General features: G+C 39.6%; 1 protein-coding gene across 1 annotated transcript; it reads left to right on the forward strand.

The window, feature by feature from the left end:
• Nucleotides 1-538: 538 nt before the first annotated feature.
• Nucleotides 539-13,491, forward strand: LOC146606928 (Fc receptor-like protein 5). Its single transcript, XM_085349173.1, has 14 exons — nt 539-575; nt 906-941; nt 1,134-1,397; nt 2,015-2,284; nt 7,245-7,523; nt 9,445-9,714; nt 9,818-10,096; nt 10,863-10,970; nt 11,126-11,194; nt 11,360-11,410; nt 11,497-11,550; nt 11,629-11,739; nt 11,903-11,955; nt 13,426-13,491. Exons 1-14 carry the CDS (start codon nt 539-541, stop codon nt 13,489-13,491), a joined length of 1,947 nt encoding a protein of 648 aa, XP_085205299.1.
• Nucleotides 13,492-17,826: the final 4,335 nt, after the last annotated feature.

Here is a 17,826-nt window from a genome sequence, read left to right on the forward strand (position 1 = left end):
GCCTGTTCTCCATGTCACGGTTCAAATGAATTATTAGTTTCAGGAGTGGAACAGTTTTGAGAATTAGATTTATTTAAATACTGTGTCTGAATGTGATTTATGACAAAGAGTGTTTAACATGTGCATATATGTGATCAGTGTGTGTATGAGACCTGCAGGTGAAGGTGCAGACAGCTGTGTTCTTGTTGTGTTTCTGGATGTAAAACAAAAGTACTTCACATTTAAAGCTTCACTTGGACTTGTGATCTGTTCATTTTGTCTATTTATTATTCAGCTCACATGTGTATGATACAACTACAACTAAGTAAATTATTACTTAGTTTCATAAAAATCTCACTAATTTGTTTCTGCAGCACCAAACATGTCAAAGCATGCTGTAGTCAGAGCTTGTTAAGGTGTGATAAAAGGAAGGAAGCGGAGAGAAGAAGTTTTAAAGTCTTTGTTTTCTTCACAGTTCTCGGCGTCTCGTGTGCTTCTTCTTCTTTCTCTTCACACAAAGTCGTAGAAGTTTTCAGACGTGTCACAGCTGGATGTGAGGATGGGACCCACTTTCCTCTGTGAGCTGGGCCTATTCTGTCAGTGCATCACTTCTTCCTTTGATTCATTGACTGATGAACATGTTTTAGTAAAATGACAGAGTTTCAGTCATTTGCAGCATTTCAGTTCATGTTTTGTTCTCAACATGGTTGTTTGTAGACTGGATTAGATTTCAGTGCACTGACGCTGGTTTAGTTTATCTAAGAAAGGTTTGTTTCTTCATCAGTGATAATTTGATGCATTTTACATAAAATATATAATTTAAACCAATCACAGCAGCCTCTGGTAACACCAGGTGTGTTTGACTGATGCCATGTTTGAGTGAGTCTTCAGTTTGATGATGTGTGAAGTTTCTTCCTTTATTGCAGTTCTCTGTACGCTCCTCTGCAGCGGACACGCTCAAGGTGACTGAACAGTTTGCACTTTTATTTATTTAGTAAATATTAATCTTAGTGCATCAATCTTAAACACTTTCCATTTCTGTTTTTATTACTCAATATATTTATAAGTTTATGAACATGTCAGAACAGATTTTGATTTGTAAAGTACATAAAAGTGTTTCAGATCAATGATGTTGTGTTTGTGTTGGATTCTAGATGCTGTGCTAACTGTTGAACCCAGCTCGACCATTTTCATTGGAGAGACTGTTAGCTTCAAATGTGACATGAAGGAAGGAAAACACACTGACTGGGAATACAAAGTCATGAAGGATGGTCAAGAAATTTTAAACTCCAACACAAACAAAGGCCTCAGTTTAAAACTTGCATCTACAGTTCAGAGTGGTAAATACAGCTGCTCTGCTCACAGGACGAGATCACAGAAAACAAAGACCAGTAACATCGTCTCTGTAACTGTGACGGGTAAGTCGTCAGTGACATGTACACTAAATAATGTTGTCATGGAAACTTGTTTCTTTTGCATTGAAGCTTAAACTTAAACTAAACAGGAAACTGATTTTACCTGTTACATCACTCACAGTACACACAGTGATAAAATACTCACAGACTCTGTAATCATTACATAGATGTGTTTTAATGCTTTAAAAAACATCAACTATGGATAAATTAAACTTTAAAACAAAGAAAAAGAAGAAACATGAAAAGTTTAATAAAGTTTAAGGTGACTGATGTTTCTGTTATTTAAACCAAAAACCACACAGAGCTGTGAAACCATCATTGTGTGTCCTTCAGCAGTGACCTGTGATAGTTTACATTAGTGTGACTCTTTCAGGTCAGACAAACATTTATACTGTGATTATTTAGAGATTTAAACCAGAGTTACAGAAACAATATCCACATGTTGAGAAAGACACGAGAAGAAAATCAAAGAACACAGAGAGAAAATAAATAGAAAAATATGATAAAGAGTAATGTGGGTGGAAAGTTTCACCACATTAAACCAAATCTTTAATTTTCCCTTTTCTGTTTTTTATGAGTTCATAATGAATAATACATTTCCCCCTTTTCCCCCCTAACAGCAGGTAAACCCAGGGCCACACTGACTCCAGGATCAACTATCATACCAGTAGGGGGCAGTGTGACTCTGAACTGCTCTGTGGGGAGCTCTGCTGGCTGGAAATATGAGTGGTTCAGACATGACCCAAACACTGAAGTTCAAATCAGAGCAGCTGATCAACAAAACGGAGTAATCAGAGTATCTCAAGGAGGAATCTACCACTGCAGAGGAAGAAGAGGAAACCCAGTTTACTACACTGATAAAAGTGATGATGTCACCATTGAGATAACCTGTGAGTTCAGTCATTTAGTTTGAAATTCACATTCAGACACACAGTGTTAAGTTTTCTCTGCTGAGCTGATGTTTCTTGTTGTATGTTCACCAGTATGATAATGATGAAGCAGTAATCTCAGTTAACGTGGTTTTATTAACCAGCACAGCAGCAGAGAACTTACATGCTTGGATTCAATAACGGAATGGCGCCTATACCACTCAAAATATACACACACCTACACAGAGGTACGGCAAGCGGATTAGGACCAAATACCAAACTAACAGCAGGTTATCTACATCCCCCTTCTTTAGTACATCCCCAACCGGACATAAAGTTTAATGCATACTGAATAATAATAATCACAGCATAAAAGGTGACATACGCTGACCCTTAGGAACATTTAAATTCGCAACCAGATGGAAGAAATAAACATGACAAGAATATCATTTTGCTGTATAAAGTTAAATATGATTACTACTGAAAATCACCTCAAACAGAATTTAACTTGAAGCATTGACATCAGTTACTGATGGCTCAAACATCAAACCTGAAAATGTTCTGTGTTTTAACTAGTACCCAATTAATCCCTGTATCTTGGATTAGGTTTGCACACACGACCAAAGCATGTCCTGTAAACACCATCACTCTTGGAAGGTCTTGGAGAATGCAAAACATCAGAAGAGCTCTCAACATGAGTGCTGTCTTTAAACTGTTCTACATCATTGTTTTCACCCACAACCTGCAGTCCATCATAATGATGATGATCAGTGTCTTTCTGAACAGTAACAGGCTCAGACACAGGCAATATGTGTCTGCGATTTCTCCTGTAAGTGTTTCCATCTGACTGTACCAGGTAGGATCTAGGTTCTTTACAAAGTTCCTTTACCACACCTGTGCGGTCATAACCCTGTGGGGTCTGTAACCTCACTACTTGTCCTTCGTTGAGAGGTGGAAGTGGTCGGCTGGATCTGTCATAACAGACCTTCTGAGTCAGTCTCTTGTTGAGTAGTTGGGCTTTCACTCTCTCAGATTCAAGGTGTCGTGGTTCGAGCAGTTTCGTTGTGATTGGGAGCGTAGTTCGAGTCTGTCTGGATAGAAGTCGTTCTGCAGAGGAACCGAGGTTCACATCACGTGGAACATTCCTGAGGTTCAGCAGGTTGAGAAATACATCAGTGCCATCTCTGTGTGATTTCTCCATCAGCAGTTTAGCACTGCGCACTGCTCTCTCAGCAAGCCCATTGGATTGAGGATACTCTGGACTGCTGGTGACATGTTGAAAGTCCCACTGTGAAGCGAAGTCTTTGAAACGCTGGCTTGTAAACTGCCTGCCATTGTCTGAGATCAGAGTGTGTGGAGCACCATGAACTGAGAAGTGTCTTTTCAGCTTTTTGATGACTGTCGCTGATGTCAAATCCTTTAGCAGGTCAATCTCAAACCAGCCTGAGTATGAGTCAACTACTACTAAATAGTGCTGACAGTGCCACTCAAAGATATCTGTAGCCACAGTTGACCAAGGAAGCTCTGGAACTTCATGCAGATGAAGGGGCTCTTTTTGTTGATGAGGTTTAGTGCTGTTACACACCGAGCAGGAAGTAACTGTTTGTTCAATATCTCTTGACATGAACGGCCAGAAGACGATCCCCCGTGCTCTCCGCTTGGTAGCTTCTACGCCGGGATGTCCTCTGTGCATGATGGTGATGTAGTCTCCTTGCAGTGATTTTGGGATCACAGCTTTGGAACCTTTAAGAATGATGCCATCATCCACAATCAGCTCATCCCTGAAAGGAAAATATGGATGAACTGCTGTGGGAAGGTTGTGGAGTCGTTGTGGCCAACCATGTTTGATGAACGAGCTGAGCACTTGCAGTGTCTCATCCTCAGCTGTGTGTCCTTTAAGTTCCTCCAGGCGTGAAGAAGAGATGCAGCTCACCGTCATGACATCAAAGTTGTCCTCTTCTTCAGGCTGCTGGAAAGTGGAGCTGTTGGGAGCACGAGACAGTGTGTCAGCCAGATACATGTGTTTTCCACATTTATATGTGAGGGTGATGTTGTATTTTTGGAGCCTTAACAACATCCTCTGTAATCTGGCTGGTGCAGCGTGAATAGGTTTCTTTAGTATGGTGACCAGTGGCTGATGGTCTGTTTCTACGACCACAGGCTTGCCATATATGTAGTCATGAAACTTTGTACATGCGAAAACAACAGCCAGCAGCTCCTTTTCTATCTGAGCATATCTGGTTTCAGTGTCTGTCAGAGTACGTGAAGCATATGCCACAGGTCGCCCTTCCTGTAAGCAAGCTGCACCAAGACCATACTGTGATGCATCGCACGTTAGTGTCACAGGTTTGCTGACATCATAATATGACAGAACAGGTGGATTAGACATGTGCTCTTTAAGTGCTTTGAACGCAGTCTGATGCTGTGTGTCCCACATCCACTCGCTGTCCTTGTGTGTGAGCTGTCGCAGAGGAGCTGACAGATGGCTGAAGTTTGGAATGAATTTTCCAAGATAATTGACCATCCCCAGGAACCTCTGCAGGGCTTGGACATCTGTTGGAACTGGCATCTCTCTGATTGCGGCTGTTTTGGAAGGGTCTGCTTTAAGCCCCTCGCTTGTGAAAATGTGTCCGACATAACTGACCTGATTCAGCCGGAATTTGCACTTTAATGGGTTTAGTCGCAGGTTTACTTCTCTGGCACGATCAAGGACTTTTCTCAGGTTGTCGTCATGTTCTTTCATGGTTCTTCCGCCGATGAGTATATCATCAACAATGATGGCACATGGATACCCAGCGAATATCTGCTCCATGGCTCTCTGAAACACCTCGCTGGCAGCGTTAAGACCAAAAGGCATTCTGAGGAACCTGAAACGACCAAAACAAGTGCTGAAGGTGGTTAGCATGGATGATTTTTGATCCAATGACACCTGCCAAAAAGAGTTCTTAGCATCCAAAACAGAGAACACAGTAGCGTTTGACATTATTGCAGCCACTTCTTCTACTGTGCGCATGGGATGGTGTGGTCTTTTCAGAGCAGTGTTTAAATCTCGAGGATTTATGCATATCCTGATTTCATCTTTGCCCTTCTTGTTGGTGGCTACCATGGAAGACACCCAGTCCGTCGGCTCTGAGACGGGAGTAATGACGCCTAATTTCTCCATCCTGACCAGCTCTGCCTTGACCCTGTCTTTCATGGCCAAAGGGATGCGATGTGCTGGGCGAACAACTGGTTTCACATCTGGGTTCAGTGTCATGCGATAGGTGACTGGCAACCTCCCAAGCTCATCAGAAAATAAGTCGCTGTATTCTGTGATAAGCTGTTGTGACAGGTCATCTGCAGACATGCTCAATTGGTGGACGTCATTGCTGAATGATACAAGTCCCATTTCTCTGCATGCACATAGTCCAAGTATTGGCTGAACATCTTCATTAATAACAAAGAATGATAGCACATGTGGCTGCCCATGCAGAAAACACTGCAGCTTAATTACACCTGAGGTTTGAAACTTGCTGCCTCCAAATGCTACTAGGTTAACGGACTTGGGGTGTGCTTTCATTTGTTTATCTGCTCTTATAATGTTAACCGTTTTCTTGGGAAGCACATTACATTTAGCACCTGTGTCCACCTTCATTTCAACAGGAATCCCATTAATCTGCATGGTGACAAAAACTTCCTCTTTGTGTTCCACATCCACATCAGTCGCATGGATTGCATATTGCAGATTTACACCATCAACGTAGAATGTGTCGTCTCCGCTGTCATCAGCTTGGTCTGGTTCCACATGATGAACTGACTTTCTGTGTCTTGCTACGTTTTGGGTAGGCCGAACAGCTCTGCACCGTTTCTTAAAGTGATTCCACTTTTTGCATGCATGACACTGCTGCCCAAAAGCTGGACATTTGCTCTTTTTTGCAGCATGAGCACCCCCACAGTTAGTACAGTTAGTGACATGCTGTGTTTCAGACCTGTCTCCTTGTATTTTCTTTTTATCTCCTCTGTGCTTTCTCGTAAATGTGGGCTGGAGCACATCAACATTTGATGCAGATTGTTGAGGAAAAGCAAGTGTTTTATTATGCTCTTCAGTCATTTCATGAATCTGGCAGACAGATATGGCTTTTGCTAGCGTTAAATCACTATCACGCAGTAGCACTTTCCTTAAATTGTCATTGTTGATGCCACAAACTAGTCTGTCTCTTATTAGTTCTTCACTCAGATCACCAAATCTGCAGCTTTTTGCTTTAATCCGTAAATCACTTACATAGGATTCAACAGTCTCGCCAGTCCTCTGATTCCGCGTGTTGAACTTGTGTCTTTCCATCGTGACATTGGTTTGAGGGCTGCACGTTTCTCTGAATTTCCTTTTGAGGCACTCAGGATCCTCCTTCGATTCTGCAGGAATGAGGACTCGTCCTCCCTCGCCGGGCTCTCTCACTTCTGGCGCGTAAACAAAAGACCGCTCCCGTTCTATAGCTTCGGGACCTGCTATGTTGAGCAATATGTAGGCTTGTGTGCGCGCTGGCTTGTCAGAGTGTGCCGCCGCTATAAAAATGTCATACTCTTGCTCAAAAATGCGCCAATTTTCAGCAACATTACCATCGAAAACAAGCGGGTCGGGCCTCCTGAATCCTTCCGCCATGTTGTCTGCAGTCCGGATACAAAAAAACGCACCCACAAAATAGACTTGAGACGGGGAAAAAAAACACCGTCAACTACGAAGTACGTGTTCCGTCGCTTCTGACACCATGTTGTATGTTCACCAGTATGATAATGATGAAGCAGTAATCTCAGTTAACGTGGTTTTATTAACCAGCACAGCAGCAGAGAACTTACATGCTTGGATTCAATAACGGAATGGCGCCTATACCACTCAAAATATACACACACCTACACGGAGGTACGGCAAGCGGATTAGGACCAAATACCAAACTAACAGCAGGTTATCTACATTTCTGTTTGTATCTTAACTGTTAATAAACAGTTTCCAATAAGGTTGTTGTTAAAGGACGACCCAGCTGGCCTCAGATATTCAGCGGTGAGACGATCAGTCTGACATGTGAGGTGCAGGAAGGAGGTGAAACCACTGAGTGGGAGTATAGATGGAGAGGAGCCAACCAGACCACACAGTGGACTCACAATAATTACTGGATATTCAGAGTTTCTGAGTCCAGCAGTGGAGACTACACGTGTAAGAGTCGACGCAGAGATGACTCATATTCTTCAACAGAGTGGAGTGAAGCCTTCAACTTGTCAGCATCAAGTACGTATCAGCTAGTAGGTAGTAAACTCAGATATAGTTTATCAGTGAGGCTAAAATGTTACTGAAAACTGTTTTCGACCACTTTAAAGTAAACAAAGTGAATAACAAGAAAACTAAAGTTTATATTAAACAGTGATAAAAGTTATCCTTGTCTGTTATCTGCTTTAATATTTAAACTACTCTGTGTCATTTACCATCATTACATTTAGCATAAAAGCCAATGATGAACAATACGTTTCAGAGCTGTAGTGAAATATTTAGGACTGAAGACCCATCAGCTTCACCTCAAACACACATCAGAACAACAGAGCAGATGGAGGAGAATCAATGGAGGGACATTAATGTGAAAGATACATCTTTGAATGTGATTGGATGCATCATCAGTGATGTAATCTGGGGTCACCAGGTGCTTTGGGTCTTTCTTTCTGTCTGGTGTAGATTTTGTTACTCAGCCATAGAAAGAGCAGTGAGGCTTGTAGGAAGTTAAACAGAGATGAGTAGGTGGAGAAAAGGTTTGTTGTAATATTTCAGATGGAGATGTTGTCATGGTGACTGATGGAGCTACAAGCAGAAATCGAATGTTTTCATTGTTGAGCTGGTTTATTGTGGCAGCCTAGAAACAGAGATGGTGACTCTGTGACGTCTGTGCAGCTGAAGTGGTGTAGAGAGCCCAGTGATGTGAACATAGTTTCTGCTGTATGCTGTGAATGTGAACACATCTCTAATGTGGAAACAACATTTTAAAACCATGACAGACATTTTTTCCTCCACAGGGGACCGAACTGTTTGAAGGGATTTTCTTCATGGATTACATGTTTTTATACATTTTATCTCAGGAATGATGGATGAGTTTGTTTTATTAATGCAGTGATGTGTGAAATGTTGATATTAGTGTGTAAGTTATGAAGATACGTTTATTTTATTTATTTATTTAGGACAGTGCATGTTAATGAACATAAATGTAAAAAAAAAAAATTACATGAATGTAAACATACCAGATTATAGCCAAAGGCTAATTTCCATCTGTTGTCCTTAAACATAAAAAATAGACATAATAATTCATAAAAATTCATCATTCATTCATAATAAAAACTCCATCACCAAACTTACACATACACACCATTCTGTTCCCAAATAAAACATTAAAACTATACAACTCATACATGATCACATACTTGATTTGTCCATAACCAGTTTTTAACCTTTGCCTTAAACAAATTGAGTGTAGAGCATTCTCTAATGGGTTGAGGAAGACTGTTCCACAGATGGCCTCCCTTAACAGAGAGGACGTTCTGCCCAAATGCTGTCCGTCTGTGGGGTATAAACAAGTCTCCTCGGATTGTAGCTCGAGTGGTCCTGTCTGAGCTTTCTTTATGCCTAATGAACTGCTTTAGTGGTTGTAATAGGAATCAATGTTGATTTCTTCTGATGGTGTGGAAAGAAGATTGACTGATGCCAAATCAAAGCAAACTGCTGCAGTTAATAAATCATTGATAATATGTGATGAAGGCCAGAAATGAAAAGTTAGAAGTCTCATAATTAAAGTGGTGCTATTTGAGATTTGTCTGTGCAGCTATGATGATCTGCTCCTGTGTGGTCTGACGTCTGAGTCTTACATTAGCAAAAATCTTCTGATGTTGGGAGCAGGAAGGCTTTAAGCAGAAAGGGAAAGGACTAGTTTATAAATGGAAATGCATTACAGAGCTGTGTGAGAGGAGGAAGTAGATGACACCAGTATTAACACTGCTGGGATGTTTTTACTATTAATTTGTGATGCCTGTTCAAACTCATCCAATGAATGAAACAGAGAGTACATTCTTAATAATGTTCTTATTTAAAATGTACCATTTTACATTTAGTTTTACTTTATTCACAGACTGCACAAAAATGAAACAATTTTTTATCCATTTCCCCCTAACAGCAGGTAAACCCAGGGCCACACTGACTCCAGGATCAACTATCATACCAGTAGGGGGCAGTGTGACACTGACCTGCTCTGTGGGGAGCTCTGCTGGCTGGAAATATGAGTGGTTCAGACGTGACCAAAACACTGACGTTCAAATGAGAACAGATGATCAACAAAACGGAGTAATCAGAGTATCTCAAGGAGGAATCCACCACTGCAGAGGAAGAAGAGGAAACCCAGTTTACTACACTGATAAAAGCGATGATGTCACCATTAAGATAACCTGTGAGTTCAGTCATTTAGTTTGAAATTCACATTCAGACACACAGTGTTAAGTTTTCTCTGCTGAGCTGATGTTTCTGTTTGTATCTTAACTGTTAATAAACAGTTTCCAATAAGGTTGTTGTTAAAGGACGACCCAGCTGGCCTCAGATATTCAGCTGTGAGATGATCAGTCTGACATGTGAGGTGCAGGAAGGAGGTGAAACCACTGAGTGGGAGTATAGATGGAGAGGACCCAAGCAGACCACACAGTGGACTCACAATAATTACTGGATATTCAGAGTTTCTGAGTCCAGCAGTGGAGACTACACGTGTAAGAGTCGACGCAGAGATGACTCATATTCTTCAACAGAGTGGAGTGAAGCCTTCAACTTGTCAGCATCAAGTAAGTGATGTTTGTTGTTGAGCTTCATTTTACAAACATAACAAGGATCAGCACAGGATGAAGTAAATGTTCTAGAAAGAAAATCATATTGTTTTTGTGAGACACAGACCTGATATTGGACTTTTATTTTTTCAGGTACTTTGTGTAATGAATATTTAGCTGGTATAAACAAGACAGTGATGATTTGTTGCTTCATCATTTGTGTAAAATAATTATATAAATTAATAAAAAGAAAAAAAAATTGTCTTTTATTATTACAAACTCCCTCCACTAAGAGTCCTTTGACCACTTTAAAAAACAATAACAGCAAAGTAGCACTTTGTTGAATTATTTTGTGAAATAAACTTTACAGACAATTTTAAATTTTATCTTTAGATGTTTTGTTACTTGCAGCTTGTCACATAAACAAACATTTATTCCCCTTCTTTGTTAAATCTCTGAAAAATGCTCAACATAACACAGTTTGATACAATATTATTTTTGTACCAGCAAAATGATTTCAACAGAGTTTTTAATTTAGCTGAACACTTGGCACATCTCAGCATGGTGTCCAGGCTGTCCGTAAAAAATCTGAGAACACTGGACAAGCCACAGAAAAAAAATGAAGAGTTGGGAGGACTAAAAAACTACAGCAGTGACTGAAGGTCACATCCTTAAGAAATAAAAAATCCAGAGACCTTGAACATATTTATTGTCTTTAAAGCAGCTTCTGAATTATTGAATTAAATTATTGAATTAAACAGTTTGTGTTTCTTATTTACAACAGTTCAGCTCAGTTCGGAGAGCTCTTCATTTCTAACGATCGTTGGACTCATTTCTGGAATCACATTTATTGTCCTCCTGCTCTTGCTGTATTACTGCATGAAGTCCAAAGGTGAGACTTTTTGTTCCTCTGATCTCAGAGATTTTACTCTTTAAATATTTATGTGCACAGACACAGCATGCAGGCCTGGAGTTGGAACTGTTGTATAACATGTATAAAAGATAACCATGTAAAAGCAAATGTCTTCTTTTAAGTGTTTAATAAAGGTTCAGCTGATGACCAGAGGGTCAGTCAGGATGAAGATCAGCAGCAGGTGTACTCGTCTCTTCTTCATGGTTAGCTTTTCATGTAGTTTAAAAGATTCTGATGCTCTTTGCAACAAGACTGCTGCAGTTGTAACACTGCTGAATTAAACAAAGTTAATAACAGCATATAAACGTTACTGATGAGAATACTTGATAATAGTAATGATAAGTAGAATAATTTTCTTTGGCCTGCAGGTGATCGTTGTGTCTATGAGACAATCCCAGGCTCTAAAAGCACTGACACTGGTACAGTATAAACTTTAATTCATTCACAGCTCATGGAGGCTGTTATAAAATAACTGTGATTATTAAAATAAATAATGTTATTTCAGGTCAAATAGAAGGTGATTCATGTGTGAATCAGCTCAAAGTGATTAACAAGACACGTGAGTATCCAACATAAAATATATTAAATTTGCAAAACTGTTTGTTTTTTAAATGCTTTCATTTCATGACCTCAACAGAGCACCGTGGTGACCCAGAGGAGAGCTCTGACTATTGTAATGTCAATCCAAATTCAACCCCAGGTATGAAATCTTTACAGGAGCTCTTTAACTGTTTTATCTGCTCTCTCAGTGTGTTTCACTTGTTTCAGTTAAATTAGACGATAATTTTAATGTCCTGTAGATCTGTTTCAGGCTGAGAGGACATTTTACAGTTTTATGCTGTTGAGCATAGATGCACGGAAAGAGAGCATTCATTTAATGTGCTCTGAATATAACTGACTGTGTCTCATAGATACTGCCCCAGCCTTCCTCTTTAGGAAGCTGGGTGACCTGTGTGATGGTCCAGTGGGTTCTTCCTGGGGAAAGTGATTCTTTCTGTTTGAATTACACATCTTTTTAGAATTGCATTTTGTTAACTTTTGTCTGTTTTTGTTTTATACCTTGTGAAGCACTTTGTGATCTTTTATCAAGAAATGTGCTATATAAATAAAATTTTACTTACTTACTTACTTAATTATGCGAGCCATGAGACGTAACAGTAGGTGGAGCTTCTCCTCGTGACTGAAGAGCCACTTTGGTGGCCACTAAGAGCCACGCCTGGGTGGAGGGGACTGATAGGACGAGGATATACAGAAAGATTTGCTAAAGCAGATAATGAAAGAAATGTAAGAAATGAGTGTGAAATAGTAAATCTGTGTGGACTGTGTGGACTAAAACCTGCTTTTATAAACTCCTTTAATCCAGCTTTTATTGATTATTGTGTGGATGCCCTCAAAGGCAGTTTTTTGGCGCTTAACTACTCCCTCAGTTTTTGTGCTATTTGCACCGTTCAAGTCTTAAAAAATTCTGCTCTTTCTGCTCTTTGTGGCTATATCTTTTGGTGCTCATAACTTCTATACTTTTTGAGATATTGAATTTTTTTTGCAATATTTTTTTGCCTATTTCTGCATATTATCAGTGGCCTCACTGATTTTCCTTGCCGGCTTGACCTGTGTTTTAGCTCAGACTGGGAGGCCGGGGTTCAAATCCCGCTTATGGCAACATTTCTTTCAGTCAACAGTTAAACTTTTTTAACTCTTTTCAACACAAATTTAAGCTTTTTCACCCCTTTTCAGCACAATTTTCAGTTTTTTCACCACTTTTCAGCACAAATACCAGCTTTTTCAGCTGTTTTCAGCAAAAACCTCTTTTCAGCAGAATTCTGCTCATTGAACTCTTTTCAGCACAAATTCTGCTGATTGAACTCTTTTCAGCAAAATTTTTCAGTTTTTTCTGCTATTTTCAGCAAAAACCTCTTTTCAGGAGAATTCTGCTCATTCAACTCTTTTCAGTAGAAATTCTGCTGATTAAACTCTTTTCAGCAAAATATTCAGAGTTTTCACCTCTTTTCTGCCCAAATTCTGCTTATTCACCACTTCTGAAACATTTTCAGCCTTTCCACCTCTTATCAGCACAATTCTCAGCAGCTTCTTCTCGTTTCAGCACAATTGTCAATCTCTCCACCTCTTCTTTGTGAGAATGACTTTGGCTCAGTGAGCTAAATAGCTGCTCTTAGACCAGGAGGGCCAGGTTCGAATCCTGCTCAGGGCAACATTTTTTTTTTCAACTTTTTCAGCTTTTTTCTGCAGACATCTTCAGCGTTAAGGCATCCACACAGCATTTTCGCAGGAAATGCAATTTTTTCTAGTTTTTATTGGTTTCTCTAGAATAATGAAACTGCACACATAATGTAGTGCATGTCAGAGGGCAGCATATATAATTTACACACATGTGCATGAGTCTGTTTCACAGCTGTTTGTTATGATTTTGTTTCAGGTCCATAAAGAGCAGCTCACCATCAACAGAACGAGGAAAGTGACTGATGACAACAGCTTCTGTTGAGGAGACAATATGACAGGTTTTACATCACATTATAGCCAAACGTCTAAAATATTTTTAAAATTTGTCTATTTATTTATCTGGGAGCATTTATAGCTTTTATAGAAAATATATAAAATGTAGATTGCGTAACATTTGATGCAGCAAGAAAACATTTGAAACATGATGTTTAGCAGCTAATAATCTGGTTTTAAATTCAGCTTTTGCTGTGTTAAATGCAGGTAACAGTGAGTATTATTGCTGTTTGTGACCTCCTACATTATATCAGACTTAATGATGCAACACATGCTGTATGGATTTGAATGTATCAGTGAATGTATTTTGTATGTGTGTGTTTTTATTTCTAGCTATGAGCAGCATTTCTGTTGTATCCTACATCATGTTTGCAAAATAAAACTCAAAACCAAAGGTTTATATTAAGCTTTTATTTAAATTATGCACTATGAACACAGACAATCATAATTACATTGAAGCTTAATCAACACACTTATTGGTTCCTTGAAATGCTGCTAATGATATTTTGTGTTAAAGTGTAACAGGACAAGCAGCAAAGTCAGCTTTTTGTCACATTTCTACTTTCCGTCCTCCTCTTCTTCTTTCGTCTTCAACAACTGTGCTGTAAAAATGTCCAAACTTTGGCACAATGATGAATGGATGAGGCTTTATTTACTTAATTATAGTTTTTTTTTTTTATCATTGTAGCACTGTCAATAGATTAGGAACAGTGTTATGACTTAAAAAAATAATTTTCAAAATAAGGCACCACTGATTCTTTGGAATTTAGTCTAAGTCAGAGAAGACGTTACTATCTGTCTATAAAACCAGTCAAATTGAACCCCATAGTTATATTTTTGGGGGGTTGGTAATATTGTATTTCTATTTTATATTCACACCAAGCCCCTGCATGTCCTCCTTGACTACGTCCAAAAATCTTCTCTCTGGTCTTCATCTGTGCCTTCTGCCTGGCAGCTCCATCGTCAGCATCCTTTGTCCAAAATATCCCCCATCCCTCTTCTGCACATGTCCAAACCATCTCAGCCTCGCCTCTCTAACTTTGTCTCCAATCCGCTCAACCCAGGCTGTCCCTCAGATCTGCTCACTCACTCCCAGTGAAAATCCAAACATCTTCACACCACCCGTCTTTCTGTCAGTGACACCATCTCCAATCCTTACATCGCAGCAGGTCTCACTTCTGTCATGCTGCCCACTATTTCCGAGATGTTCAAATATTTATTTTCATTTGCTTTGTGAGTTTGTCTTTAATTGGACTTATTTAATAGTTGAAAAATGTCGTGTGAGTCTCAGTTTTATTTAGTTTTATTTTGAGATACTCTGATTACTCTTTTTTGTTGATAATCTGCTCTAGGCAAGGCAAGTTTATTTGTATAGCACAATTCAACAACAAGGTGATTCAAAGTGCTTTACAGAGACATTAGAAACAAAAACAAATAAAAAGCATGATTTAAAATTGATTAAAACAAGCAAACAAACAAACTAATTAACAAACAAACAAAACAGTATATAAAATCAAAACAGATAAAATCAGTAGTTAAATGTAAGTTTTGAAGTTTAAGCTTAAAAGTGTGGATTTGGTGCTTTATTCAAATGCAGCTGAGAACAGGTGAGTCTTCAACCTGGATTTAAATAAACTGAGTGTTTCAGCTGATCTGAGGCTTTCTGGGAGTTTGTTCCAGATATAAGGAGCATAAAAGCTGAATGCAGCTTCTCCGTGTCTGGTTCTGACTCTGGGAACTGATAAAAGACCGGATCCAGATGACCTGAGGGATCTGGAAGGTTCATACTGGGTCAGGAGGTCATTGATGTATTTTGATCCTAAACCATTCAGAGCTTTATAGGCCAGCATCAGAACTTTAAAGTCTATCCTCTGACGGACAGGCAGCCAGTGTAAAGACCTCAGAGCTGGACTGATGTGGTCCACTTTTTTGGTCTTAGTGAGGAATTTAATTTGAACTTCAGTGTTTTGGTCACGCCTCTACAATCTTCCCTTTGACAGTTTTACTGTTTGATTGCATGAACAGAAGAACAATGTGCACACAAAAAGGGAAAATGGTACAACATCGCTTACAACGTATTTTCTAGATATTTTAGGGTGAGTCAGTCCCTGAGCATGAATCAAGGCTCCGCTCTCACCCAGAATAAAACTAAAGTTTATTCCTCTCAGCTTCATGGTCACCAACACTTCCACATTTACATATATCTAAAATCTCAGACGGATGAAACTAATGCTCAAGTGTAAATCTTCACATCTGTGATGAACATGATTAAACTTTAAACATGAATGTTGTCGATATGATTGTTCATGAGCTTCCATTTTTTATTAATTTTGGCTCTCCAAAACGTGAAATGGGCACGCATGGAGAGGTTGCTTCACTGAATACAAACATTACAGCAGCAGCAGGGGGAGATAATATATTTAAAGAAAAGACACCACTAGTGAGCAAGCAACTGTAGACCAGTATTGAAGTACATTCCAGTTTCCTTAATCACCACAAATATTTCATGTACGTTTCTTATAAATATATATGTGTTAAATGGGTTAATAATGTCTATTTAAGGGCTTTCTGTGATTATTATTATGTTGCCTTGACATAAAAACCTCCCTCTGCTGTTATTGCAGTTTACTACAACTTACTGCAACATCTGGGTGGACCAGTGTGTCTAGTATACATTATGGTGTGATATCAGGTTGAACCAGGGGAGGCCCATATATAGAGGCGGCCACAACCATAAAAATACACCACTGGTCAATGTTTTTGAACACCCCAATTTTTCCAGTTGGACTTAAAAATATATCGTGGAATCAATTTATAGACCAACATGTCTTCTAAACTTTAGACTCATCAAAGTAAACACCTCTGGCAGATATGACAGCTGAACACGCTTGTGGCATTTTTTCTACAAGAGAAATCAAATATTCTTCAGAAAGTTCTTCTCATATCTGTTACAGATGTTCCCATAAATGTGTGTCACTTGTAGGTTGCTTTGCTTTCACTCTTCTGTCCAGTTCATCCCAAACCAGCTTGATGGGGTTAAAGTTTGGATACTGTGCTGGACACTCCATGTTTTCAAGCTTACCATCTTCTTTTTTCCTGAGGTAGTTCTGGCATAGCTTGGACTGTCGTTCAGCTTTTATGAACCCTGACCAACTAGGTACCTACCAGAGGGAATTGCATGGTGGTGCAGAATGCTGTGGCAGCTGTTTTGGTTCAGGGTGCCTCTCATTCTGCACAAGTCACCGACCCTGGGTCCAGCACACAGCCAGAGACCATCACGCTTCTTCCTCCATGTTTGACACTTGATGCCACACACTGTGGCTGTTCTGTGTTGCAGTTCTGTAACTATGCAAACTGTGTTTGAGCACTTTAAACAGGCCAGAGTGTCTGGATTTTCAGCAGGCTCCACCACTGTTTCTGCTTAAGGCTCAGCACCCCTCCTGACCCAGCACAGATTTAAACCATACAGAGTGGAGGCTGATTGGCCCAAAGAAGGAGGGCAAGAAGATGATTGGACTAGAGTAATGATGTAAGTATAGAGACTGACAGTGATAGTGATGCAGAGAACAGAAAAGCAGACTAACAGCCAGGAAAGCAGATGACTGATTACAGATCTTCCTTACACATAGGCAGCTCAACTTACACATAAGCTTCATTTACAATTATCGTATTGCAGCTTAACCAAAGAGTCACTGATTTAATGATTTTTTCTTTAAATCTGCTAAGTTAATAGGTGTAAGTGGAGGCCAAGCAACGTAACCGGGTTCTTCTTCCTCTTCTTCTATCAGGCCCATGAAGTGTGCTGTACAATGGTTTGAACGATGGCACACTGATGTTGGGACTAACGTTGAAGTCTAGCACAACACACTTACACCTCACCAGGAAACCTAACAAGAAGCAAAAATGTATTTAGAGCATTCATACAACATCTGTTTCCAGCTGTGCTCTGCTATCCAACAATCAGACTGACAGTGTTTGTCTGTAGTCAGCCTAAAGAATTGTAATGTCTGGATTTACTCTGATTACTAATTCTCAAACAGTTTATGGAAACCTCCTACAGTATTTTCAGGAAATGGATTTTGGATTTGAGTTAAAGTGTCTCTTCAGTTTCATCTCAGTGAGTTTCAGTCTGTGCTTGTAACTGAACGATTATCTGCTGCAGTCTGAACGACCTGCCATTTTAAAGTCGGTCAAAGTTTGTTCGATCTCAAAAACATTTCCCATGAGCCTCAGGAAGTAGCTCACTGTGTGGTTACTGAGTGACAAAGTTAACAGCTTTCATCTCTTTGAATACAACAGTTACAGCTACTTTTAAGGAAACAGA

Source organism: Diplotaxodon limnothrissa, unplaced genomic scaffold (genome assembly GCF_057381915.1).
Source record: "Diplotaxodon limnothrissa isolate DT_005_m unplaced genomic scaffold, D_limnothrissa_male_GT1.1 unmapped_scaffold_2, whole genome shotgun sequence".
Lineage (NCBI taxonomy): Eukaryota > Metazoa > Chordata > Actinopteri > Cichliformes > Cichlidae > Diplotaxodon > Diplotaxodon limnothrissa.